Source organism: Pelmatolapia mariae, linkage group LG22 (assembly GCF_036321145.2).
Source record: "Pelmatolapia mariae isolate MD_Pm_ZW linkage group LG22, Pm_UMD_F_2, whole genome shotgun sequence".
Lineage (NCBI taxonomy): Eukaryota > Metazoa > Chordata > Actinopteri > Cichliformes > Cichlidae > Pelmatolapia > Pelmatolapia mariae.
In genome coordinates, this window is record NC_086245.2 from 23,868,933 (window position 1) to 23,896,752 (window position 27,820).

Below are 27,820 nucleotides of genomic sequence, written 5' to 3' on the forward strand. Positions count from 1 at the left end.
GTGTCATCTAAATGAAGCGGTTTGTGATATTTTATTGATGTTACATAAAAATTAAAGAGCAACAAACATTTACGCGCTATTCATTTTGCATGGCCCGCTGTCGTGGAAGCGCTGAGGATGAGCCGGGTTAGCGAGGATGAGCCTCAGTGAAACACTGATGTAGCGTTTGATCCTACAACTGTCTCTCTCTCAAACATCAGGACAAATTACATCCACTCCCATTTCCACAGTCCCTCTTGACAGACCATCTCAACTTACATAGCCCTTTGTATTTACATTTTACAGTAATGCTTGTGTGTGTTTGCGTACTTAGGGCTCAGGATATCAAATGAAAGCATCAAACCCCTCTGAAGGACTTTAGTAAATAAAGCAGTATTATCCTGGTTGGTGGATGTGTTGAAGTGCATTAGATCTACTGCATTACTCCGATAAAGGAAAGGCATTGGGAGAGGTTAAAGTGAGAAATAACGATATAAGAACACAGTGATACAGTGAGAAGGTAAAAGCAATAAAAATCCAAGCCTGTTATGAGAAAACAGAAAGCGCTGGCACCAGAGCAGTTGCTATGTGGGTGACTCACTTGTCGAAGATGATCTTGATGGGGTAGCCTGGAGGAGCCTCAATGATCCATTCACAGTTAAGGGCCTCCTTGTATAGTTCTGGCCAGCCAGGGGAGAGGATGATTCCACTGGGAGCTTTCAGATCCCCTCCACACGGGGCTAACACAGAGAGGTGAAATGGAGGTAGAGAAAGAACAGATTAAAAAATAAAAAATGAATGCACGTCTATCCCGGATGATGTATGACAATGCCCACAGATGTTCCCATGCATCAGCTGGGGCTCATCCCATTTCTTTTTGCTGCCAAGGTTTATCTTCTGGAAGCTGGTGACAGCGCGCGTCAAGGTTAACCGCTTCTCCCGGAACACGCGTGTCAGTGTTTGTGTGTCTGTGTGCACATGAGCATTTATTACGCATTTGTGTGCATGCATATTATTCTTCACCTACGCAGGGAGTCAGGGTTTTAAACATATCATCGAGCCCTTCTCCCATCAAAAAGACAAAATGGGACGTCTTTGATCGCTAGCACAAAAGACACTTGAGTGCGCCGACCCCTCTCCTGCACCCTAATCTCTGTTACAGCTCACTTTGCCGCATCTCCCTTTAACTGCCTATCCTTAACCAGAACACACGGGCACAGTGGACGGCTTCGTTACAGTGCCAGCTCCTCGCTCCCTTTGAAGTGGAATGATTTAATCAGCCAACTCAGCATACTGAAGGACATCTATAAAACGCATTACGCTACAAACGCAGGGGTATGATAGATGGAGGAATACAAAACTGCTGTGGCACACAGGGGTGGGGTGGTGGGGGGTTGTGACATGTTTTAATAGTGGTGCCTCCTTTGCGTATCACGGACAGAGAACCTGATTAAGTCCCTTGGAGCTCCAGCCATGGTGACTGCACTTAAAGCGGTTAGTTAATGGCGAGTATTATCTAAACTAAACTACTTCTTGGGGATAGTTCATTGAGTATTGAGTCAGGCAGAGATGATTGTTCAGCTCTCTCTATATAAGCAAATTATGGCTGCTGCATCACAAACTGGAAAGAACAAAGCCTCCGGGTCATCACCAGCTTCAATTTGAGCTCAGCTGTCACTGACATAAAGTTACTGAGAATGGAGTAATTAACATATCTCCTTTAACTATTTGAGAAAAATCAAATTCAGGTGGAATTATTACTACTATTAGTATTATTTTTTTTTTAACATTTTTGCATAATTAGCTAGCTATGACATCAAAACTACTACTCCTGATTCAAAATTTGCTAACGTTTGTATACAAGAGGTGACAAAAACTATTTTTTTTGGCGGTATTTGAGGCAAATAGCTGGAATGGGTAGTACCACTGGGAGATAAGAGCTGCAGAAGCATGCAAAGGGACTGGGACATCAAACCTCCAAAGTCCAAACTGGTACAGATATTTAGTCTCTCTTTTTTTCCTCCTTAGTTTGTTTTTGCAAGGCGTATTCTGAACTTAGTTTTGAACTTTTTTTGTGTGTGTGTTAGAATTTTTTATTATTCTAACCAAATAGTCTTTTATCTTCGGGACATCCTGTGAACCTTGGATATTTTGCATATAGAGGGTCATACATTTTGCTGAAGTGCTTTTTAGAAGGACATGAAGTAACTAGTAGAGTGAACACCAAGGTAACAAGGTGCAGTATATAATAAATAAATAATGTGGATTTTTTTCTGATATATACAATTTACTAGACCAGTCTGCTGTACAGAGAAATGTAATGAATACATAAAATATAAACACTAAGGTTCTAGCTCTTTGTTACATGCAGAAATAGAAACGGGGGAGCAATTTGTTTCAATATCAAATGTAGGTCATAGATCATCTCTGACTTCCCTGCACCCCTTGGGTCACCCTTCCCTTATTACTGGTAACATTTTATGTACTTGTTCTTTCCCTAATATGGTTAAAAGGATATTTAAGAGCGATTGGAGCGTGTAATCTAACCCTTTGAAGTCCCTGCAGCTGTACGTATGTTTGTCCAGGAAGGGGTTTTCATTTGTTCTGCTCCATATTTTTCTTCAGACATCTTTTAGCAAAAGGATTCATTTTCCTCCAATAATCTCTTCAACTGCTTAGGTGTCAGCCACAAATGGTAAGCCAGGGGTGTCAAGCATAAGGTCTGGGGGCCAGAATCCCCTTCAGAAGGATATATTCTCGCGTTTAGCTGTGTTATACCTCCAGGACAGTCCGGGTAATGAGCTACCAGAAGTTTTTTTTTCTTCTAACGTTACACATGAGCCCTCTTACACACCTTCACAGCGAGGAACAGCATTGTCCCACACCACATTGCCGTCCTTGAGAATGCAGGAGATGGTCAGGGAGCCATGGGTCTTAACAAAGCCGTCCTCGCACAGGAATGAGATGGAACTGCCCAGCTGAAGGCTCTCTCCAAAGCGTTTCCCATTAACCGGCACACCCGGGTCTGGGCACTCGTTGTGGCGGAACGCTTGTAGAAGTGCAGAGAAAAGAAGGGGGTTAGTGAGGAATACAGAGTCAGCTTTTAGAAGACTTTAGAAAAAAAAACACCACTATTACAGACTACTTAATACATTAGCTATAAACAGGAAAAATGCTTTCCCTATTGCTTAAACTCTTTGCTTGATAATGAAATGAAAAAAAGAGATCGTCTATAATTCTGCTGATATTAATCCACATCACATGCTACACCTCCTGTGTAAAGACTCTAAAATAATTGCTCGAGTTTCAAGACAAAACTTTTTTTGTCATTGTACCGTCAGCACTTAGCCACTCCAGCATGTAACAAGCGGGAATTTGTTTCACTTAGTCACACTGATTCACCCTGCTGCAGTCATTCTACAGGGTGGGAAACCACACCGTATGCAGATCATCAGTGCCAGATGACACTGCTGAAGTAATCGTGAGGTAAACAAACAAGGGTAATTGCTTTCATGCAGCCTCACAACTTTATCAATCAGGCCTCTCGATGAAATTTCAAGTAGAAAGAGCACAAAGAAACACAGTCATACAAGAAGAGTCATAACCCTGAAACACGGCCTGTAAACAAATACATCACCTCGGCTGCTATCTCTCTCACTTACTCTCACTCTTGTAAACACATGCAGGTATTTGACGCGTGTAGGTGTTGATGAATCCCTGTTCTGTAGCCACTGGACCCAAACCAAGTGCCAGCTACACCTCATCCATCACAAATATCTTATTCGTTAACGCGCTAGAAATTGCCTAAATACAGTTTGGCATGTCCTTAATTAACATGAATGATGAAAGTTGTGTGCTCAGCCCCACAACCTCCTCAAAAACCGTCCTGCAGTTAGATGACACTGTTCTCAGGAACAAACCGTCATCTTCAATTAACTGCTCGTGGCATTCGTTCGGCACGCGGCATCGGTTATTTATTTATTCATCTAGCATGCTAATTAATGCATTAGCCGCCATGTGTTGTCCACATTGTGGCTTTCCAGATGCACCTGGGCTTGGTTGATGTCGCGTCTGCAAATGAGCTCGTGCAAAGGGGGTGGGGGTGGGGGGAAAGCATTCTGGCTTTGCTGAGTCGATATAGATTAACATCAAAGAGATATTTTAGTGAGAGCCGAGGTTAAGTTGAAACAGGATGAGCAATCTTCACAGTATACTGTAAACAGCCATCATTGTGCACTGGATTTAATGAACATATAAATAAACAGTAAGAGATCTCTGTCGTGGAGGGGATTTGATTTAAATATCCTAATACAAACCCAGCTGCAGCTGCAGCTATCCTTTCAGGGCTTTGTTAAGTGTTAGAACAAAACTTGTATGCCAATGCTGATTCATACTATAAGACATATATGTAAGACTATGGCTCAGATTGACTAAATGTGGCAAATTAGCGTCTGAGTGCAATGCCTACATACTGTACTCGTACTGTAGGTGTGGTTAGTTTTATGAGTGATTTACAAAAGTTGTGCTGCTTACTAAAAACAAGGGCGGTTGGTTTATTTCAATATCATGCGCAAAAAAACAAGATGTGCTTTTTTTTTTGCAGTGTTAAGTATCGGTGTATTTATGTTCATATCAGCTTGCATGCTTGATTTAATTAATCTCTCACCATATTTTACAACTTGCGAAAGGAATTCTCAGAAATACGACTGCAACAGGGTCAGCAGCAAAAACCTCTGAGCTCCCACCTCCTACACGCAATCCTGTCTCTGCATTCCCTTCGTAAATACCAACAGCACTTTTTTTTTCAACGCCAAAACCCAGGTTGCGCTGGCACACTGAGTTAGCAAATCTGGCCTTAACCATAGTAGATATTTGCTGTATATTTTAATATTTATCATGTTGACTATATTGTTTGGTTTCTAACTACACTATATTGATTCTGTTCATTTTTTCATCATTTTCTTTGGGGGGGGGGGGGGGGGGGGGTGTTGGCACCTATTTTTTAGTTGGAGATTAAGTATCTGAATTTCAGGAGCGGGACCACGCCTCCAAACACGCTCCTTCCAGTTCTCATCTATATAGGTTCCCCCAGTCCTACAAGCTGTTAATTCTCGTTTACGTGCTCCAGCCTCGCTCCCCTTTTCAATTCTTTAACTTCTTCACTTCTATTTAATACATGGGGATCTGCCAGGCCTGGGAGCCGCCGACAGTCCCCTTCGAGGCGTTCCCAAACTGCAGCTCAATTCATGTCCAAGCCATTCACCTTTACCTACTAAAACGCTGTCAAACATAAATGAGGACGTGGGTGCAGCTAGTGAATCTTTTATTAGGTTTTAGTTAATAATCTAATAATCTTGATTTGCATGACATGATAAATATTAACTAATTACATTTTAAAACTAATATGAGTGTGCTCTCAATTAAAGATGGGAGAAAAAATATAGATTTTTTTTCTAGCAAAAAGCACCTTAACTACCCGACACTTTGCGGCTCAGTGAGGGTTAGACACTCCCTACCGAGTTATTTTCTTTGGTGTAATGTAGAAGAATTTCAATACCAGGCTCATAACACAATAGTGTGCATGCAATGAATCCTGCTTCCAAACACTGAGAACAAAGTATAACCATAAAAACTGTTTACCAGAACTGTAGCCAGTGTGCTTCTAGAATTTCCTCAGAAGTCAGCAGCTACCCAGAACAGAATATAATGAGCACGGGCGCAAATGCATCTGTCAGGTAAAGATGCTACGTCTTCGCTTGGGTTTTATTTAGATGTCAAGTTTCTATTTAGACAATAAAGTGAGGGTTTGTCATTTTTCTTTGAGTGTCTAAGTAATGTTTAGCCAGTTTATGCAGTCTATGGGAGACAAGCACAGAGATACTGTGGATGATTCATGAGCCCTATTGTATGTGCGCGCAAACACAGACACACACACACACACACATACTGAAAACATGCACAAACAATTGAGAATACAAAACATCCAACAGTCAATGTGGGCTTTTGTGATAAGCTTTAAAGACTTCACTTTATCTCCTTTGAGGTACTTACTTGTAAATGTGATGTTAAAGCCTCTGTCTGTGTAGGTGTGGTCAGTCAGGAACTCCAAACGGGCTACATGCGCACTGGTTGTTATGGGAGGAGGCAGGACATCACCAGAGAAGGTCCCCAGGATAGGAGATTCAGCCTGACAAAGACAGATAACGATTTTCTGCTGAGACCAAAGCTATACTCAGCTTAAAAACCATTAAAAAAACCAAAACAAGAGCAGACAGATCCTACAGTGAGGTAGACAGATAAAGCGATAAAGTCCAGTGATACTGGAAGAAAGGTTGTTTAGCTTGTACGCATAATTACAGAGGCTGATTTTCCTGCTGACAAGCACCATGACTGATAGACAGGTCAGCAAAGAGCCTTTCAAAGTAAGCGAGGACATCCGCTTATGCGCTACCTTTCCCCCATCCTTGATGGAGAGGAAGTCAAACTGTTTCTCCATGCTGAGGTCGTTGAAGGCCAGATTGATTCTGCTCTCAGGGTTGGTGATGATGAGCCACACACAGTGCATATTGTTTCCGTACTCCTGAGGGTAGTTGGGAGATAGCAGCACCCCCGATGGAGTGGTAAAGTTGAAGAAACAGGAAACTATAGGAGAGATAGAGAGATAGAGACAAAGACAGCGGGTGAGAGGAAGAAATACAGATAAGCAACATAAAAATGAGAATTGTTCAGGAGACTGAAAACAAGAGGCAAATTCCATTTCCTTTGCTGACAACAAGCCACTATGACTTGATTCATTTTACTGATTCTGTACCACCTCAAGACACACGTGCCGTAGACATATTTCAAAAGAAGGAGACAACTCCAATAACCACCACTGTGCTGACAACAACCTCGGGCGACGTGCAACCTAATACATGTTACATTTTAGAATATCTTCACTTTTGCTGTGTTCACCTTCCTGTCCCCACTATTCAAGCAATTTAAGGTGTTGACCGTGGGAAAACACTACAGACTACATTAGCATTTAAGTCTGGATAGGAACAAAGTGAGACTTGAACGATGATTCAGGCACTCATGTTCACTTTCTCATGGGGTCTTATCAGTAATTGCTTATGCTTGCCTTACTGGTCAGATCCTGTGACCCTTTTCCACAAGACAACAAGACCGCCTAGACCACCAGCAGTTAATTGAAAGCCATGGTTGACCTTTTTGTCAGTGCAAACAGCTGTTGCATTGCTAAATTCAGTTTGTCACTCTTCTGGTGACTACATGCACAGGAGATAAGGCGAGCAATATGTTGAGCATTACGCGACACACTTTTTTTTAGGTGTCAGTATGGACAGAAATTGCTTCTGAAAAGCATCCAGATGAGCGTGCACATATTCTTAGGCTCATCAAAGGGTTACAGATAATCAAAGGCATAATTTTAGACAAGGCAAATTAAGAATGCTCGCTTTACTAAGGTGTCCTAGCTGGATACATTATTCTTTTAGCTGACAGTAGGAGCTAACAAAAATCAACAAATCTCATTTAAGCATGATATGCTGAGTGAAAAGGAGGATAAAATAAGATGCTTGGTAAAAATAAACGTACTGGCAACTCTCTCACTATGAAAACACACAATTGAACAGTTGTACATTAGAAAAGCATGCGATCACATTTACAGCGTCAACTTCAACGGCAAAAGCAAGCCGGCTGCACTGTTTCAACATGACTATAATATTTTGTTAAACGTTAACTAAATAACCCACTTTTTTATAGTATTATGCAGCCAAAATGACTTTTGGGCCAGGAAGCTCTCTGTCATTCAGCTCTGTGATGTTTATCTGCACACTGCAGCTTTTTGTCCATCCTATTGTCTCATCAATAATACAACAGTGGGTATTATCTGCATGGTCAGCTCTCTTCCCTCTTCTCCTCACCCTCTAATTCTCTCACTCTGTGTTTGTCTTTCATGGCGTTAATTAGCTAATAATCCCTCCTATTGTTTCAAAATCCACAGCCTCTGCAAGGCAAACTGTAAGGATAATCTGACAATTTATTATGCAGCCCTCCCTGTACTCGTCCGTGCGAGCAGTGTTTAATTCATGCACGTGTGCGCAAGGTGTACGTCGAATCGGAGGCGAGTCATCCAGTAACTTACAAACGCAGCTGGGTTTCTTAGCTGACCACTGGTTGTTCTTCTGACAGGTGATGTTCTTCTTCCCCACCAGCTCGAAGGCAGGCAGACACTCGAAGTACAGTCTGTCCCCGTGACGGAAACCTGTCCCCTCCCGCTTGCCGTAAGCTGGAATTCCAGGATCTCCACAACTGCCTTGCTCAATCTCTGCGCAGGTGGACGTAAATACATAAGACAGAACAATTCAGCAAGCAACAGACTTATGCAAATTTCTGTGTCATGCAGAGAAAGATGAATTTGTGGTGTACACAGTACAACTACAGAGAGAGAGAGAGAGGGAGAAAAAGCCTGCTCTGAGATGGTTTTGCATTTCTGTTCTGTCCCTTCCTGCTGGGGTTTGTAATGCTTGATAGTTTTACTATTGATCCTTGCGAGTTTTCTGCCCCATCTGTTCACCTAATCATTGTCCCCAGTATATATGCCCCTCTTTCTGTCGGTCACACTCTTAAAAAGTAAAGATCTGACTATTTATTTATTTATTTAAGTTTTTATTAATGTAGTTAGTAGACTCTAGCTTGTTCTTCCTGGGTATGGACTTGAAGTCTGCTAATGTACTTGTCTGCATAGTTTGCGTTTGCTGACTGAGCTCTGTGTATGACAACTACACGGATGAAAGATTTGGATTTTACTTTCTCTGGAATCTGAATCTGGATCCTCTTCCTCATGAAACTACAACAGATATGATTATAGCTCCCATTGGTTTGTTCCATCCATCAATTTTCTTCCGTTTATCCAATTCTGAGTTGCACGGGGGCTTAAGTCTATCCTCATCTCCCATAGGGCGAGAGTTGGGGTACACCATGGACAGGCCGCCAAGGCTGTCACAGGGCTGACACAGAGAAACAGACATACATTCACACCTAAGACTATTTTAGAATCACTAATCAATAATTTAGAATCAATCATCTCTTTTGCTGAAGGAGGAAGTTTGTAAAAATGGTGATTTGGAGTCAAAATAATAGAAAAATACTGAAATCTCTTCCCTAATCGGTCAATACAATGCTGCTTAAGCACCAACTCTCCGATGAACCATTGCAACAGCACATTCCCTGCCCCCTTTTCCTTGCAGCGGAATAGCAAAATACATTTTTAACTCATGGGAAACACTGAAGGGCACATCGCATGGAGAATAAGAGCTGCTTCACATTATCTGCATCAAGCATTTATGCAAAAGTGTCATTATGGGAAATGCACTTGTTTACCACCCACAAGATCAATATGGATTTAATCTCTGCAAATTCAGAACGCTGATAAGTCCGGGCTTTGTTTCAGATAACGCAGTTTGTGCATAAACCTTCACTGACTTTGACGTTTACCTTTGTTGACGCCAACATGAATGAACTCCCTGTCTCTTTATGCACTGTTTTCCACTTTGGTCTCTTTACTGTGTCTTTATTTTCCTAAACTATTACCTTCTAATCGTGCAAATCTCCCAAGTGCTTCTCCCTCCCCCCGCTGTCCCATGGAAAATGTACTCCTCGACTTACTGTGTGACAAACTACCTCGCTCGTGTTGGGAGCTGATGTGAGTACTTCACGACTCGTGCGCAAAACACACCCGCACCTCTGCGACCACTCTTCTTCCTTAAAACCAAACACGCCAATTTCATTATTGCAAGATTTATGCGGCCTCCTTCGTTCACTAACTCTTTTTTTTTCTACTTTTCTCAGGTCTTAGATTGCAGATGGGAATGCTGAGGCATCCTATTGAGGCATCTGGATGGGGGAACACAGAGAGCGAATAAGCTCATCCATCCAGGAAATGATGGCAGGGCCTAATACGATTTTAAATCGCACCGGGGGTGATGCCGGGTATAAATCCATACTCAGCCCTAACGATGATCATCATTTAGAACACATATTTAGAGCTCACTGCTGTTTGGATGTATGGCTGTCCTGAGGCAGCCTCATTCACAAGACAACTCATTGATCTTACGTGGAAGTCACCTTTAAAAGGGGTGGTGGGGGGGATGCTGAAAGCAAGTTTTGAGGTGAACCCGAGAGAGAATGAGAGAGAATGGAGGAGAAAATGAACTGAGGGAATGACAGAAACCAGATCTGAAAGAGCAATCCAGCTGTAACGCAAACACAAGAATATCTACATATTAATGCACACGCGTGCAAACACAAACAAGATCATGCAATCACTTGTTCGTCCCTACAGTGTTTCTCACATACGGCCTCTCTTCCTCATGGGTCCCTCCAATTACAACTTCAGGAAAAATTGGCTTAATATATAAGAATCCTTTGAAGTGTGTGTGTGAGCGTGTGTGTGTGTGTGTGTGTGTGTGTGTGTGACTGTCTCTCTTGTTTAAAACATATTTATAAAAGTGTGTGTTGCACATATGAAAGCATCTTGTACACAACATACACAGGGTGGTAAGTGAACGAAACAGCTGCTGATTCTCATGAATAAGGGAAGAGATGTAAGGGCGTATTTGTCGTCCTTCCCTGACAATCCAGAATAATCCGGGCACGTTAATGGGACTCAGACTCAAATTACTGTCAACAGCTACACAGCAATCTCCTAAGGCCTGGGATGACAAAAGGACTTTATTAGTCAAGTTTATTGGTATAACCCAGTACTGCACACAATGTCTAGTGGGCTCTAAAGGCTCTCAGTTCCACTACTGAATAAATAGTATTTAAAGTATTTACAAAATTGCAGTCGCATTTAAAAGTACATGAAAATAATGGTAACCTTGCAATGAGGCGAAAATTCAAAATTCTGTCAACAGATGCTTTCTCAACCGCTGCTTTGCTAACAGATGATTATATGCAATGTTTAATAATAAACTGTTAGTGCCCTGCACAATGAATGGGCTGGAGTACTCAAAATACAAATGACATGATGCTTTGTCCTCAGTGTTAGCCACTGTCCCATTGGTGCGTTCGTTTGCATCTGGATAACAATAAGTTCAAGTGTTTCATATCACATACTCTCAGTTGTCAGTATAAAGCACGACAGTGGTTGGGTTTTAGGCTCATTTGCATTAATACTGATTTTCTTTGCAAGCGCTGCATTTTCAGAACAGACAGAGCCCACTGCAGAGTGTGAGCAACCCACAACGTATGGGTAAGGTGGGAGTGTGGGTTCTGGTATGACTGTGTTTGCAATTACACTTGATGATCAGGCTTAAAATACAAGTAATTGAGAATGCAAATTAGATTTTGGGTGCTCCAATCTGGGAGGTGAAGTGGTTCAAAGCGTTTCTTCCCCTTCATTAAGTAGAACTCATTGTTTTAATTACACTTTGGTTCGGCATGCTGCTCCACTTTTGCTGTTATTTTTACTGATGAAAAATAAGCATCTGTGGGCAAGGGAGAAGACTTGCTGTGCTTCTGAGAGGCAAACAGCACACTTATCTAGAAGAAAAACCTTGGCAAACACCCCGTACTCACATGCTTTCACGCTGGAAAACAGAACGCACACATACTCATTCACAAACCCACACTTGTATCTGATCTTCAAACATGTGTGTAAAAACACACATTGATCTATTGTTAAAGCTCACACATACAGACACATAATTACACAGAGATATAATTACACAGAGATAGACGCACTGGTATTAGACAGTAGGATGAATGTAGCTAGATGACCCACTGACTGTTTATGACCAGTTTAGTGAACGCAAATATGAGGTCTTGAAACAGGGTTGTTTTTTGTATTGCAACATGAAGTACACAGAGATCAGAGGGTCTAAAATATCATACCTTGTTATGATTTGAATACATTTCATTATAAAAAATAATATATTATATAACTATATCAAGGTGGCTCCATTTTAATAGCATTCTTCTAGTAGCATTATTGTTACTTAGCCTATCTCTCCTATGTTCCACTATGTGCGACACGGAGCTGAAGGGAAGCAGACGTGACATGTAGCTGGGGAAATAGAGAGCAAAGGAGCGAAGCAAAACAGCAGTAAAGACTCAAACTGAATTAAATTGAAAAGAGGACACGAACATGACCCATAAATTACTCAAATACTTGTTTGCTTATGTTTGGTTAATGTTTCTTTTTAATTCTTTGTTTAGCTGTTTTGCTGCCTGAGAGCTCCAGACTCTACTGCCAAGAGCCAAGAACAGAGGCACTGAGATCGCACACAAAAAGGGAGACTTAATTTTCTCCTATAGTTCCAATTAATCTTCTTTTCTTTTTTTTGTTTGTTTGTTTGGGGGTATTTTGGTAGATATCATCCATATAATAGTTGTGTTTGCGATATGACAGTATTGTGGTTGGCACCATTGCCTCACAGCAAAGAAAGTCCTGTGGTTGAATCCACGGCAGGCTGTGGAGCTTGTATCGTCTGTCTGCAAACTCTGGCGTCCTCCCACAGTCCAAGGACATGCATGTTGGGTTAATTGGTGATTCTAAATTGGCCGTATGTGTGAATGTGAGTGTAAATGGTTGTCTGTCTCTCTGTGTCAGATTGGCGACCTGCCCAGGGTGTACGCAACCTCTCGCCCTATGACAGCTGGGACAGTCTCCAGCCCAACTGCAACCCTGAATTGGACAAGTGGAAGAAAATGGATGAAATCGATGTCATATTACTGTTTAAAGTCTCATATGAGACAGATGCATAAACTCCAATCATTATGTCTTTGAAGCTAAACTTGGGATGACACATACTGGGAAGACCAGCAGCCAACTGAAGAAAAATGTGTTCTGTTTGAGCATATGATAGTTAGTCTTGAGCGGTGAGTCACAACGCATTTGTATTCTATTTTTATCTTATTGTATATTTTATTCTATTTTATTCTAGTGTATATAGTATTCTATTTTATTCTATTCTGTACAGTTGTGTACTGTATTTATTCTTATTTTATTTTATTCTAAGTGTCCTTCATAACTTTTGCACTGTCCACTTCCTGCTGTGACAAAACAAATTTCCCACGTGTGGGACTAATAAAGGTCATCTTATCTTATCTTATCTTATCTTATCTTATAAGCGTAACTGATCAAAAAAGAAATCCACTCCTATTTCAAACTGTAAAAGGAGAAAGTCGAGATTTAAAGTCTACCTATAAAGACTGCTTTTGCTTTTTAACATCAGTGTACCACCGCACCACGATGACTCACTGCACGACCACTTAAAAATACTTTACCATTAACATGACTCCCCTTTGATGCTACTCCTAAGATGATTTAAAGAAGTTAAACCACCCGTTTTAAAATGCAGTTAACGAGCCAAAACCAAAATATATACAGTAACCTTACCTTCATAGGACACCTTGAAGCCCAACGAGCCACTGGTATCATCTGTTTTGAAGTTGAGCCACATCTGATGACTGGTGCTCACGACAAGGTCTGGAGTAGTTGAACCAGACAGACTACAAAACAAGAAAAGCCAACATACACCTTATAAAAAGACATTTCTTTCTGTTGAATATTCTATATCTTTGTGCAATTTTTTAATCAGCAGTAGAAGTGCTTTAGCTGTGGACTAGTCATCACCTAGAAAATACAGAGAGACCTTGTTTTTGCTAAATCATTACACAAATTAAGAACTTTACAAACTTTGTAAGGAATTTTAACCTAAGAAATCTTTTTATCCTATCCCAACACTTATATTCAAAATAGCAGGAGACAACAAAGTGTAAAATGAATGCAAGATCAGTCAATGCCACAGAAGTAATTTAATCTCATTTGAATAGTAATTCCACCCAACTCTAATTAGGAAGGGTATAGCTGCAGAGTAAGTGATTAAGAGTTCTAATTTTAGTGACAGAACATGTAGGATGGTGGGATTGCTACTAGTGTCTGGATAGATTTTTGTTCTCTTTTACAGCCTTTTGGTGATGCGCTGAATGTCTGTGAACTCCTAAGCACTTGTGAGAGAAAGTATAAAATGCTGCGCGTCTAATGTAGCACTAAAAAGCTTGTCAAAAATAATAGACAAGGCTATTATATAATTTCCACCCAGACAAGTTATATCAGTATGCTAATAATTTCCCTGTAAGCTAATCACTGTCTAGAATACTGTCCTTGTTGATGACCTACTTTATGTAGTTGAGTTTTTTTTGTGTGTTTTTTGTTATCGTCACCACCCTTTTAATTGTTACTGTTAGATCCAAAACAAGGACAATATTTCCCTTATGGGAAAAACTCTTGTCACATATTCACTCCAATAGTTTCCTTCCATTGCTAAACTGTCAGAGCACAGTGTCTTGAAATGAAAAGCGTGGATTTGATTGGTTGTGACTAACTGCCTATAAAGCACATTTATGACTGTGCTGCACTAAGGTTACATGCCTCTGACCATAAAGTTACAAAAAAATATAAAATAATTCCCTACACCCTGCACGCGCTCGCCTGCACCACTGATTCTCAAAAAATATAGTCCTGAGTTTAACAGTGCTGATAGCTGCAGTATATTCTCCAGTACTAAATTGTTCTAGTTTGTTTGTGTGCAGGCGCGCAAAGACTCAATTACTCACTCTACTTTTAAAGCATAAAGAAGTCCATAAAGGGGGGAGGAGAGGGAGGAAAATCTTTAATTGAAGAGATTAAGGCATATTCAGTGTTTGTCCTGTGTGTGTTTTTTGTGTTTGAGCAAGTAGACAAAAAAATATGAATGTGAGGATGATCGGACATCAGCAACCCCTTCCTTTACATACTTCTCCCTCATTTATCTCCAACCTCCCCCTCCTGGTTTCCACCCCAGCTCAGCAGCCTTGCATAAAAATTGATCTATAAAAACTTTATTAAGGTGGTAAATTTCGGCACAATTAATAACAACATCCTGTGAATTGTTATGGAGCATCTGCTAGCGCAAACTCCATTAGGGGGCATCAATATGCAGTTTTGCAATGCTGCGCCACATGGCTGTGATCTTGTTTTTAACAGTGAAAAGAGAGATGATTGACAATGTGGTGCGACATCTATTTTTCATGCCCTGCTGCATCAGGTGGTGATGAAATAAAAGAGAAACCGTAGGAAAAAAAAGGGCTGGAGGGGAACAGGAAGACAGGCGGGTGCTGTCGGGCGCGGGGGGAGGAAGAAAAGGCGAGTGTCCCGCAAAGGTGAGGAGGAAAGAGAGCGCGAAAGTAGAATATGATTACCGGGAACATGACTTGCAAAAGTGAAACTGACGGGTAGCTAAAAGAAGTTAGAGAACAGAGGGTAGATTAAAGGCAGGAGAAAACGAGGTCAAATGAGTCACTCACACGTGGAAGATGGTCTTCTGGTCTCCCACTACCTCGCCGTCTCCAACCGTCAGGGTGTCGTAGCCTCGCTCCAGGTCAAAATCTTCAAATGTCAGCTTGATCACCTAGACAACGGAGGGGACATCAACGAGACAAATGAGGGAAGCAGATGCTTAAATACTCCCTGAACCAAATGCAGAGGAGAGATCTCTTCCCATCTGTGACTCTCTTTTCCTCTGTTCATCAATCCATCATACATCAGGTTTTTTTTTTATATCTGTCCATCAAACTTCCAGCTGTATGCACTGTAGTAGTATTTTTATTTCTTTATTTTTTTGTTATTAGAATTGTTTTCTCCTTTAAATCTCATACTGTGTGACCTAACAGCTCGGTATTGGTATTTTGCATCCATGCTTCTGTAAGTGTTTACTGCGTCTGCTGATTATGAACTGTTTCTCGCTAATCAAATATCTGATTGCCTGCCAGATGGTCTGCACGACCTTCACTCTTGCCGATCATGCTAGCAGCTTTCAGTTGCCTTTGTGGGCTATTACACGTGCCTCTCTATGCATATATATATATATCTATATATATAGATATATATACACATATATATATATATACACATATATATATATATACACATATATATATATATATATATATATATATATATATATATACACACACATATATATATATATATATATATATATATATATATATATATACACACATATATATATATACACACATATATATATATATATATATATATATATATATACACATATATATATATATACACACATATATATATATACACACATATATATATATACACACATATATATATATATATACACATATATATATACACATATATATATATATATATATATATATACACACATATATATATATATATATATATATACATATATATACATATATATATATATATATTCCAATAGGATCATTAAGGCAACAAAAAGACTTTGTTGCAATCTAGTGTATAAATCTTTTCTATAAACATAAATCATGATTTCTTTTGAGTGCCCTTTTAGTTCTGCGCTGCAGCTGAAGGATAAATAAGGATAAAAACAAGGAAACAATAATTGTGTCCTAGCTGAGGCAAGCGAAGGGTTCAGCTCTAAACATACAAACAAAAACGGTTTAATTATAAAAGTGCAGAATATTAATAATAAGGCCAAAAACATAGAGTGACAGAGGAGGCTAAATAAAAATAAAAAAGCAAAACAAGGAAAAGTCTTCGCCTCCTAGTTTAAATTGGCTGCCACTGATTTCCGCCAAATTCTTAATGTTTTCAGAGGGCTGAGAGAGAGCAGGGCCTAATGAAAAAGCTTATATAAATGCAAATTGCATTCTGTCCTATGTTAAACCTAGTTCCTAATGAAAATTGCCAAGGTGGAGAGGAAAGATTGATGGTGTGTAGGCAAAATAGGTCAGATCGCTCGATAAATAGAGTTTCATACCACAAACTCATCTCCCATCTGCCAGCCAACAGGTGAGGCACAGAGGGGGTGAGAATAAAAAAATCGAGAGGGAGAGAGAGAGCACAGCAGCCATATTGTGAAAGAGTTGTAAAAAAAGAAAAATCATCCATACTTAACAGCTGAAGCAACTTCAGCGACGTAAAACCATGTCTCCAAAACTGTGTAAAATGTAAATATTAAATTAAATAAACACTCCTACAACTTCCAAAGTAGTTGGGAAAAGACAACAAAATGGAAAAAATATTTTGTGGAACATCTCAGAAATATTCAATCAGTTCCATGATAGCCTATAGAAAATGGCTGGATTTACCACTAAGAAGAGTTTCTGATGCAGTTGTTTTGAGGATTTTATCATTTGCAGTACTTTATATCATGCAAAGATTTGGAGAATTCAGAGAAATCTCTATACGCTTGAAAGAAAACTAAAAAACCAATATTGTATTGCCGTGATCTTCAGGCCCCGCAGGCAGCACAGCTCTGAAAGCAGGCGCGACTCTTTGAAAATCACTGCATGGGCTCAGATACACTTCTGAACACCATTGTCAGTGAACACAGTTTGTTTCTGCATCCATGAAAGCAAAGTAAAACTCCAGCAGGCAAAGATAAAACATTTAGAAAATCATGACCGTTGTGTCCTCTATACGGGGGGATGGGGTGGGGGAGGTGTCTGGCTCATCCTACACAGCCCCAGGATTTGTGATGCGAGGGTATGGGGGTGCATTAGTGCACACGGCATACCCTCACATAATTTAAACATCTGCTCATCTACCATTTATTCTGAATGATATATACACGATTTGGCGCAACATATGCTGCCCACAGATGATCTCTTGCAATGAAAGCCTTGCTTGTTTCATCAAGACAATGCCAAACTGCATTCTTCAAAGCAACAGCATGGCTCTGCAGTAAAAGAGTCAGGGTTCTAAACTAGCCTGCCATTTTGTGCCAAATGTTCCAATAAAAACATTTAGTTAAAAAAAATCCTATCATAAATGAAATCCTATTGTAAGCAAGACTGGGGACAACATTTAGTTTTCTGTTCTGCAGCTGCTGGTCTAGAATATTTAACAGTATTACATAACATATTAGCTATAAATACTTGAATAATCCGTAGGCACATATACCTGTCACTGTATCCAACAAGGTTGAACTAAGCATTATATATAGAGGGCACAGTTAGTTCATCTCTGGACTGGAAGAAAACCTTGCAGCAGCTCCGTTGCCTGTATTTCTGCTTCTGTCAAGTCAGCTGTAAATCCCTTGTAAGTCTGCTGCTGTGACTTAAGTAAAGAAACCCCAGCTCTGAATGTCTGCCCAAACACTGATTATTTATTAAACTATTATATACACCCTGCTCCTGGTAAATACTGCAGCATTCTTGCAGGTCATTTTTCCACCACAAACCAGACACACACAGTTACGTGCACTGGTTTTAGGCAGTAATGACAACATGAGAGTGCTTATAAAAATAATATATATTTAAATGAGTTCATTAACATTATAAGTAGCATATTAATAAGAGAAAAATCAAATTTCTGTGGAGATCATTTGCTTTAAAAGAAAAAAAAACATGACCTGTATTCAGTTGATTTTTCAAAGCACATTGCTGTTTGACGTTGTCTCAGAGCTTTGTCAGGTCCAGAGGATAGCTCTGTGTAACTTGGTGTAAGTCTGGGAAGTTGGGGCCACTTTTTGGCTTTTTCTGGCATAAATGGATATACACATGAAGACTGCCAGCTTCAAACAGCTGCATTTAGTATCTTTAGGAAACTCTGAAGCAGCACCACTTGACAAAAACCCAAATTACTTATCATGTCATGAGGCTGGTAGGTCTAGCAGAGCTTTGTCACGGCTCAGACTGAGGCGGTTCTGCCTCAGTCTGCTGGCTGACCTAACATTTCTGGCTGGGCAGGAATAGAAGCCCATTACGTCTCTAAACAGAAAGAGCAGTCTCTCTCCATCTTCATCTGAACCAGTCACAGAGCAAGAGGCAGCCTAAAGTACTGGTGTCTGTTCCAGCAGGCTGCCTCCTGGGTATACCCAAGGGTGTCAATGTTTGTTTGTGTTTGTATACATGCAAGCAAAGGGTGGAGTTGTGTGGGGGCATATTAGATCAGACTCCCCATCCTGCCTTGCCTCTCACCTTACATAGCCTCTCTTCTATCCGGCGCAGTGAAATAAGAGAACGGATTTGTAAAACCATTTTGTTTGAGTTCAGAGAAGGATATTTGGCAGGATAGCAGCTGGTTGGCCTTGAACACAACTCCAAAGTCAATGGTCTGAACAGAATGGCTGTGACACTTTCATGATATCCTCCAAGCATGCTCTCAAAACCTCTCCATTACTCTCCTGTCCATTTTACTCACTCCTTCTCTCCCTCACCACAGGTGTTTCTAACAACTCGCTTTGTCTTCTGCTGGCTTGCTTCCAGTGCTCTTTCCCCACCGTTCATTTTCCTTATCGCTCACATTTTTCAATAAGAAAGCTCCTGTCACATGGTGTGTTGAACAGCCCCTAAAGTGTCCTGTAGCAATTATCAAAAGCATAAAATGAGTCATCTGTGTCAGAGAAGCGCTTCCTCTGGAGCTCCTCCCTAAAAAGGTGCAAACTCATCAGGCAGCTGGCAGCTAAAGATACCACTTACGGCACCGCTGGAAATCTGTGCTTACAGCGGCAAAGCAAAATTAACGCCCTGCATTGTTGCTTCAGTTCCGTGTTTAATGACATTTACCTTAGACGTGTCTGTTGCCGTGATGACCCAAGTGCAGTTGGCATTGTTGTCATACTGAACTGGGTAGTTCGGAGATGTGATGACACCACTGGGTCCTCTCAACTGACCTCCGCACATTGGTGCTAAAAAACAAGACAGAGAGAGGGACACATGTTCAATGACAGTTTAAATACGTACTTTCTGTTCATAAATCAGAGAAGATAAACTGAATGTTGTTTGCCTATTGTTCCATTCCTCCATTCATATGCTTTCCAAATAATGACTGTAATATTACCAAACACCACTGGCTAAAATAAAGCCCCAAACCTTTGACATAGCCTCCACTGTGTTTTAAAGATGACTGTAAACACTCACTGCCGTTCATCTCTCCTAACCTCCTCCATACATACTGATGTTAATTTGAGCGCCAAAAAAAGAATTCAATTTTGTATTCATAGCTCGATAAAACCTATTTCCACTAATTAAAGTTCTTGTGTAATTTGGCAGACCTTCACCTTTTTCTCAAGTGTCTTCTTGACAGCCACCCTCCCACTGAGATCATCTCTGATGAGACTTCACCAAACAGCTGATGGGTGAAGTGAAGGGCCAGATGTATCTCTCAGTTCTTGTCAGGTCTTTGCTCAATTCCCCCCCCTTTCATAAGACATGACTTTCAGATACTTTTTATCTGTCTGACTTGTCTTTTGTGCACTACTTTTCTTGTTTTTAGTTGTAGTTTAGATTTATTTTAACTAAAAAATGAGAACAAATTCAGTCTTTTTGCTACAGAGCCTAAAGATACAATTTAAGATTGGTTCGTTGACAGTTACATGTAGACAAAACACATCATCTCTTGAGTTTGGTGCTTTTTTATGCTTCGGTGATTCATAGGTCAGCGTTAGGTGGCCTATGAATTATGGCCTGGTACAAGGCCTGGACTGAAAATGAGTGAAGGCCAATGTCCAGAGAAACACTTTGAGAGACCTTAAGAAAACCTGGAGAACTTTACCTTCATTAGGTATTTGATGAAGGTCAACAGTTATATTTAATTGGCTCAAGACTTTTGCACAGCACTAAAATCTGCATCAAACTCACATCTGGACCGCATTTACAACTAATCCTACTGGTTGTGCCTTAATCCCAGCCTTCAAATATGAAATAATCAACTTTCATTTTGCATTGTGTGTATTTCATAGTTAACTGTTTTTTTTAATGTTGTACAAATAAGGTGTCTGAGCCCCATTTTTCTATTCTCCAACAGATATTCTCCTTTTTAATTAAGTCCAGCTGCTGCTAACGGCTGGGGTTGCGATTGTATAGCACAAGTGCATTTGTACAGCTCAAGCATATTTCCTTCCATTTTACATGCATAACTATGCTGGATGGATGTTAGGCTTAGAGCACCGCTAAAATACAGGTGACCTACTTTGGATATTGCGCCTCAACACATCCTGTGTAGTCACAGATGAAGCACTATTGACGCTGTTGCTCCTCCGCCAAAGTGCTGCATGCTCTGCCTCTTGCACGAGCACAAGAGGCAAGCAGCACTTTGAAAAGATGAAGATGTTTGGCAAGTGGTTGGTAATGATAACGTGATAAAAAAAAATAACATGAAATTACAAACCACCGTTGCGACAAACTCCAGGGCTCCCTCTGAATACTCAACTTGATTTCGTGTGGCAGTATGAAAAAAGCAGACTAACGAAAGACTCAATAAAACACGTTAATCAGAGTTTTACCACAGGTCTAAAGATATACTGGAGAAAGACTCTTTTTATAAATACTGTCATATTCTGTAAATAACACATTAAGGAAAACAAACTTGATGATTTCATACTTAAATAAAATAACAAAATAAGTCAAAATGCATGCGACAAGTGCTGCATATCTACAGGGAACACTGTCAAATAAATGCAAACAACTAATTACGAATCAAATAGCACAATTAGATATTCTGACTGAAAAGAGTAGATGAGCAGTTAGCATACCAAGCGTCAGAGTACAAGGTGACTTTCCTTATCAATACCCGAGGGTGACTGCTTAACACAACTATCAAACACCCTTCAAACTGAAGTACTTTAAGAAAACAGTGTGTACCTGTGTACATATGTGAAGGGGAACCTGAAAGTATTTGAAAGAGCTTTAGCCAACTACCCAGATTTTAATGAATTATGTCTAAGCGAGGTCCTTTGGGTGCTCAAGCCCCACTCCGTGGCTTCATGCTCCACCCCTCTCTCACCAAATCACCCCTATTAAAATTTTAAAAGAACTTTGGCGAAGTTAAGGGGTGAGTAGAGTAATTAATATGAGTTGTGCTGACAGTGAGGGTGACCTTAACGAAAATAATACAGCACTGAAGCCATCACATTCTCTCCAATTTTTTTTTTTAATCACGGGGATCATTATGTCTGATACATCCTACTCTGTGTACTTGGCGAGAGACATGAAAGTGCAGTGGGCTAAGCGGCAATCAAATCTGCAGCGGAAAAAGAATCGCAGCTTGGTGTGCGCAGGAAAGGAGGTACGAATGAAAAGGGAACCATGAATTTTTTATAAAGTGAATGAATCTGCACCCAGAGATGAAGTTTTTTCCTGTGCTAATGATAGTGCTGTTCAATTTAATGATGACTAATGCTAATTTAGGATACAGATCTTCAATTATTCCTAGATGATGTTTAATCTTTATTTAAACATGGGGAGCCAGAACAAAGGCACAGTCCCAAAGGTTAAATGAGGACGATCGAAAGGGCAGTTACACTGACTGACTGTGGATGTTACGTCAATGTCTCTTTACACACACACACACACACACACACACACACACACACACACACATACAGATAAAGAAAGCCAATGATTCTTCTCCAAATTATGGCCATGTCAAGTCTTGACTGATGAGAAAGAAATATATACCCACTTTTAATACAACTTTTTAATGTAATGTTTTTGAAGCAACTATGAAATGACATGCAGCTTTCCCATTTAAGACGCCACGTCTTAGGTTGTTTCGAGAATCCTTAGACTTTGTGGCGTAAAAAAAACTTTGGTAGCTCTGTTGTGCTGTGCGAGGCATTTTGCTGGCATGGTTCTGTTCTATCCTATGATGAAACATTTTTATCTTATTTTCTGGGAATGAAGACTCACTGAATGGTTTGTGTTTATGAAAAAGATGTGAATCATCTCCTATGCCTTTCACAGCCACCGGATCGTCACTCAATTGACCACGTGAGAGAGATTTTGTACGCTTTAGATGCACGGCTATCATTAAAACATAAAGTGCGGAAATATCTGTGATAGAATGGTACAGTTCAATATCATGACTGCTTGACTAATATTGTGCCGATCCCCCTTTTGATTCAAAAACAGTTCTGACCCTGTCTGTGTATTGCCCGTAAGATACTTTCCATACTGGCATAAACCTACTCAAAGTCAGGGGCGTAATTTCCAGGGGGGTTAGGGGAGTTATGACCCCCCCCAATAATCAGACCCAACCAATATAACCCCCCAATAAAAATATGAATTATCTTGCATAAATAGGCTGTTGATTTTCTTTACTCATTTCAGGTATTACCAGCAAAATAGTTGCATGTTTAATCATCTGGGTATTTACCCAGATTTATTTATTTTTTTAGTTAGACAGAGATCTTGACCCCCCCCAATGTTCAGCACAAAGTTACGCCGATCTTAGAATAAAAACAAACTCAAAGCAACTAAAGGCTGGAGAGACCTTGAATTAATGAAATATTCCCAATTTCACAGTTTGCTTTGACATTTACAGGAACACTAACAGATTTAAATATATATATATGATGGTGGATTCTCAAGTTACATAAACAATGTATAATATTTCAATAAACGTATACCCATCATTGTTTATCAAATCAATTCTTATCAAGTCATCTTATTGAGTGCTGCATGTGAGATGAAAAATGAGGGTAACGCCAGCAGGAAAAAATATATATAAAAAAAAAAAGATCTCTGATCCCCTCCTCGGCCTGTCACAAAATGGCCACAGGTTAGGAAAACATGATTGATGGGCAGCACTTTGCCAGCACGGCTAAACAACAGGAAGCGAGAGAACGGTGGCCAAAGGTCAAAGTCAGGCCAGTCACAACATAATAGTGAATACTGAATCATGATACGGAGAGACCGAGCACCTATACAAAATGACAGCAGACCTGCCCACAAAAGCGACTTGAGCACTTGAGTATGAAATATAAATAGAGGTCACACTGAGTCTACCTCCATTACACAGGTGAAAAGATGAACAAGACACGTCAATCCTTACCTCTGCAGATGGGCCGATCGTCACTCCAGCCTACGTAGCTGTCTGTCACTCTGAGACAAGTGATGCTCTTCGAGCCCTGCAGTTCATAACCCTCGTCACAGGAGAAATGCACTGTGGCTCCTCGCCTGCAGTTAGGTTGCACACAGAAAAAACACAAAAAAAGCACGTCAGCACCACAAACCCTCCCGGTGCAATTCACCATTCAGCAGTGGATTTGCAGATGAGGTACAAATATAAAGAAGAAAAGTTTAGTGGGAAAAAATACACATTTGTTTTGCCTTTCCGCCTGTGATTTCCCATAGCGAGAGATGGATGTTACCCATTTGTCTGTGTTATCGCTGACCACTGATAGGGAAAATGGCTCAGACAGGAACAAAACTCCATGATCCCACTGGTAACATTTGTTTCTCTGTACACATTTCTCTATTTGGTTTGGTTTCTGGGGCTGTCTATGGTGTGGCATCAGGTAATATGGTGCATGCTGGAGAACAATAGATGATTTGGTTTAAATGATTTAAATTCAATTCAATAAACTTCATGAAGCTAAAACATTAATAAAGATCTAGGAGACTGAAATAAGTCTGAATTTTGAAAGAAGCATGATTATCATTGCAGTCCTAATATTGCAATGTTCTCTGACTAATGTAGATTGTTTCATTATTAAAACAGTAAATTTTACTGACAAACTAAATTGAGAGAAAAAACTCATAATTTAAAGAACCACTGAAAGCAGAGAACTAGATTACATTTTTTGAACAAGCCATATACATTTCTAGTGTAGGGAATAAAGACAGAGATAAAGCCTATTAGGGTCAACTCATGACTTTAAGGACGGTAAATAACAGAGATGAGAGTCTTTTCTAACCAAAACCTATTTTCTATGATGGCATTGTCTCAGTCAGACAGCTCTTCTTCAGGAAATGTTAACCTATTCATCTGCAGATAAAGTTATATTTTCTCTGAATATACTGATGTACTTGCTTGTTTCTTTTTTTTTACCTGAAGTCAGAACCTTTTCTTTTTCCTCGATCTGGAATCCCAGGATCTGGACACATGTTGTGGCCCTGTGCTACACCCATCTGAGACACTGACGGGCAAAGACAGAGGTAAAACATTCTGACAAAATCAATATATATATAGACATATATGACAAACATCTGGCAGAACTATATTCACATGTTTGACTGTACTAACAAAAGAAAGAAGCACAGGAACGTACAAAAATGTAGCAAGTGTCAGTGAAATTAGTTACTCAGCAACAAATATGCTTATCATTAGAAAATAAATGTTATACTTGTCCACGGTTCTTAAATTGTGTCAATGGGTGCAAAACTGGAAAGTGAAGTGTGACAAGGGGTCAAGTAAACATAGTGAGCTGGGAGAACCCTGACTGAGCAGGATGGGTCAAAGTTCTGCTGGGTCCACTGAGCGTGACACCTGCTCATTGGCCAGACTCCAGGTCTGTGGCAACGCGGGACAGAATTTCCAACAAAGGTGAAAAAAGCTATGTTAATAGATTAATGTTAATCTTAAGTGATAACTGTTTAATAAACAGGAGGATAACAATGTTAAAAAGTCAGGGAAATTAAGCCAGTATGTAAATATGTGCTTAAATGTCAGGCTTATGCATATTGCAGATAATGCTTTTCATCTTATCCAATTAAAAATAAATCATTAAACAAATACGCTATAAACTATAAAGAGTCGGTGCAAAACCTGAGCAGTAAGCCAGAAAAACTCAAAGATTAAAGAATAAATAAGTAACACTTGAAATTTAAATGAAAAATCTAAAAGAGGCTGAAACTATGTTAAAGTATAACAAATACCAAGAATGCTGCAGTTATTTATGTTACAGTTCTGTGAGAAAAAAATGAAATATTTTGAACTTTATTTACCATAATGCTCGTTTTTCAAATACATACTCCAGGCAGTCAAAAAATGCAGAAATGCAAAGTGAAGTACAGTAAGGTAAATTAATGCAAATTAGTGAAATATGAAACATAAGGGTTAAAAGCAGTGTGGGAGAAAGAAGTGGATAAAACAACGGTAAATGGCCTTGAGGCAGTATTGAAATTACCACCTCAAGGCTCCTCTTTTTGTTCAACAGGTTGTTATTAAACCCTTAAACATCCATCTCTGTGTCACTCTACACAGGTGACTCATAGCTGTCATGTTGCTAACGTTACAGATATTTGAATAAAGCGAAATCGGTTGTCGCATAGTGAAATCCAACACACGATGAGAGGAAGAAATGGCAAAGAAAACACGGCCAATGCAGTTACTGCTCTCCATTTGTAATGTGAAGTGCATCTCTAGCACAGATTGTGTGTCTTTTTTGTCTATGCCCCTTTCGACAGTCAGCAGTCACTCTTGTTTTTCTGGCCAAAGTGTAGTGCGAGAGAGAAACCTTAAAATGACTTTGAAGATGTGAGACAGGTTTGCCTGGTGTCTTCTCAAAAGCCTGACAGATTAGCTGATGAAACAATACAGTAGGTTTGCCACTGATGGAATTCAAGCAGCATATTCCGAGTGTCTATATGCTTTCTGGTATTACACCTCGAGTCACTTGTGTTAGCTTATAGCTGAGCTGATGGACACTTGTCAACAAATTCCTATATGTTATTATATTAAAAGTAGTGCTGTCAGCGTTAAACTTGTTAAAATGACGTTAACGCCATAACCACATCAACGCTGCAAATCTCCGTTAGCAAGTTAACGCAGATCGCTCCGTGTGTGGGGCTGCACGGCGCTAACGCGTTAATGAGCTAACCGCGCTAACCTGCTTAGATGTGCAAAGGTTTCAGCTGAAGGCTCTTTATGCATCACCTTGCCGGTGCAAAAATCTAATTTAATACCCGACAAAATCGTGTTATCTTTGGCATATTTCAACTTATCATGATTCAGCTCTGATCGTCTGTAGACAACGGTGCTTGATCCCATGAGTTAGGTGCTTGAACGATTCATAGGCCAATGTGAGATGACTTCATAAAGATAACACAGAAAATGAGTTAAAAAGCAGCCAATGTTCAAAGAAAAACTTAAAAGACCTTCAGAAAGCCTGGAAAGTTTTTTTTTCAAGACCACTTTAAAATTACAAGTCTGGATCCTCGGAAGCAAAATATTGAATTGAACTATTAGGGTGGCTCGTGACTTTTGCACAGTACTGTATATTCTCTCATCCTTACAAATTTCTTTGGTAACACCTAACAGTTTATACAAGTAAGTAATTATGAACGGCAATAACTTACTTACTAAACTAATACATAGTAGTAGCCTGTTAATGAATGATAAAAAATACTCGAGAGAATTTCATCTAAAGGTTACAAATGGGCGTAAGGAGTTTGAACACTGAACTATCATCGAGGGTATAGTGGGCTGCACAGCTGTGTCAGCATATCCACAGGCATTCGTCTTCTGGGAGGAATGATTAGCGGCTATTTACATTAATTCAAAAGACATTTAGCATATAGGCCTAAGAAAAGAGGCGGAGAGGCAGAACCTGAAAATGTAACAAACAAATTCCAACTTGAACAAAACATCTTAGTGTAGAAGAGAGAAGGGAGTGTGGCTGGCCCAATTTGGAGATGATAAAATGTTGCTCCGTGCTCTTCTTTCCTGGACAGATGGAGTCCAGTAACTCCTGAGGACAATTTTGCAGCAACAACTGGTCATACACATAACTTGTCAGCTTTCTCAGCAGGCAGCCAATAGATTTCTCTTTCCACAAACAGTATTAATATATAACAGCCTTCCAAGCCTTTTATCTCAAACATGATGTAAAATGACTGACAATCCTATATTTGTGTTTGTAAGAGAATTTACTATGAACAATTGATTATGTATTTAAGCACCAGTTAGCATACCTACTTTTTCCATCTGGTTTGGTTACAGTGCATGTGTCATCCTTTAACTGTGGCCTGTGCTGACATCAATAAAAAGCTCTACAATGTACTCCTGCAAACATCAAACCCCAGATAGTCTCCTTTAGTGCATCAT

The 27,820-nt window shown here is 39.9% G+C and overlaps 1 protein-coding gene across 1 annotated transcript in view; it reads right to left on the minus strand.

The window, feature by feature from the left end:
- csmd2 (CUB and Sushi multiple domains 2) overlaps nucleotides 1-27,820 on the minus strand; it is a 256,929-nt gene that overhangs the window by 104,639 nt on the left and 124,470 nt on the right. The window contains exons 8-17 of the mRNA XM_065471148.1: nucleotides 24,824-24,911; nucleotides 23,825-23,949; nucleotides 19,558-19,679; nucleotides 15,331-15,434; nucleotides 13,382-13,494; nucleotides 8,123-8,305; nucleotides 6,431-6,621; nucleotides 6,031-6,166; nucleotides 2,834-3,028; nucleotides 581-719 (exon numbers count right to left, since the gene is read on the minus strand). Of these exons, the coding sequence (XP_065327220.1) occupies nucleotides 581-719; nucleotides 2,834-3,028; nucleotides 6,031-6,166; nucleotides 6,431-6,621; nucleotides 8,123-8,305; nucleotides 13,382-13,494; nucleotides 15,331-15,434; nucleotides 19,558-19,679; nucleotides 23,825-23,949; nucleotides 24,824-24,911 (1,396 nt within the window). The remainder of the gene's footprint in view (nucleotides 1-580; nucleotides 720-2,833; nucleotides 3,029-6,030; nucleotides 6,167-6,430; nucleotides 6,622-8,122; nucleotides 8,306-13,381; nucleotides 13,495-15,330; nucleotides 15,435-19,557; nucleotides 19,680-23,824; nucleotides 23,950-24,823; nucleotides 24,912-27,820) is intronic.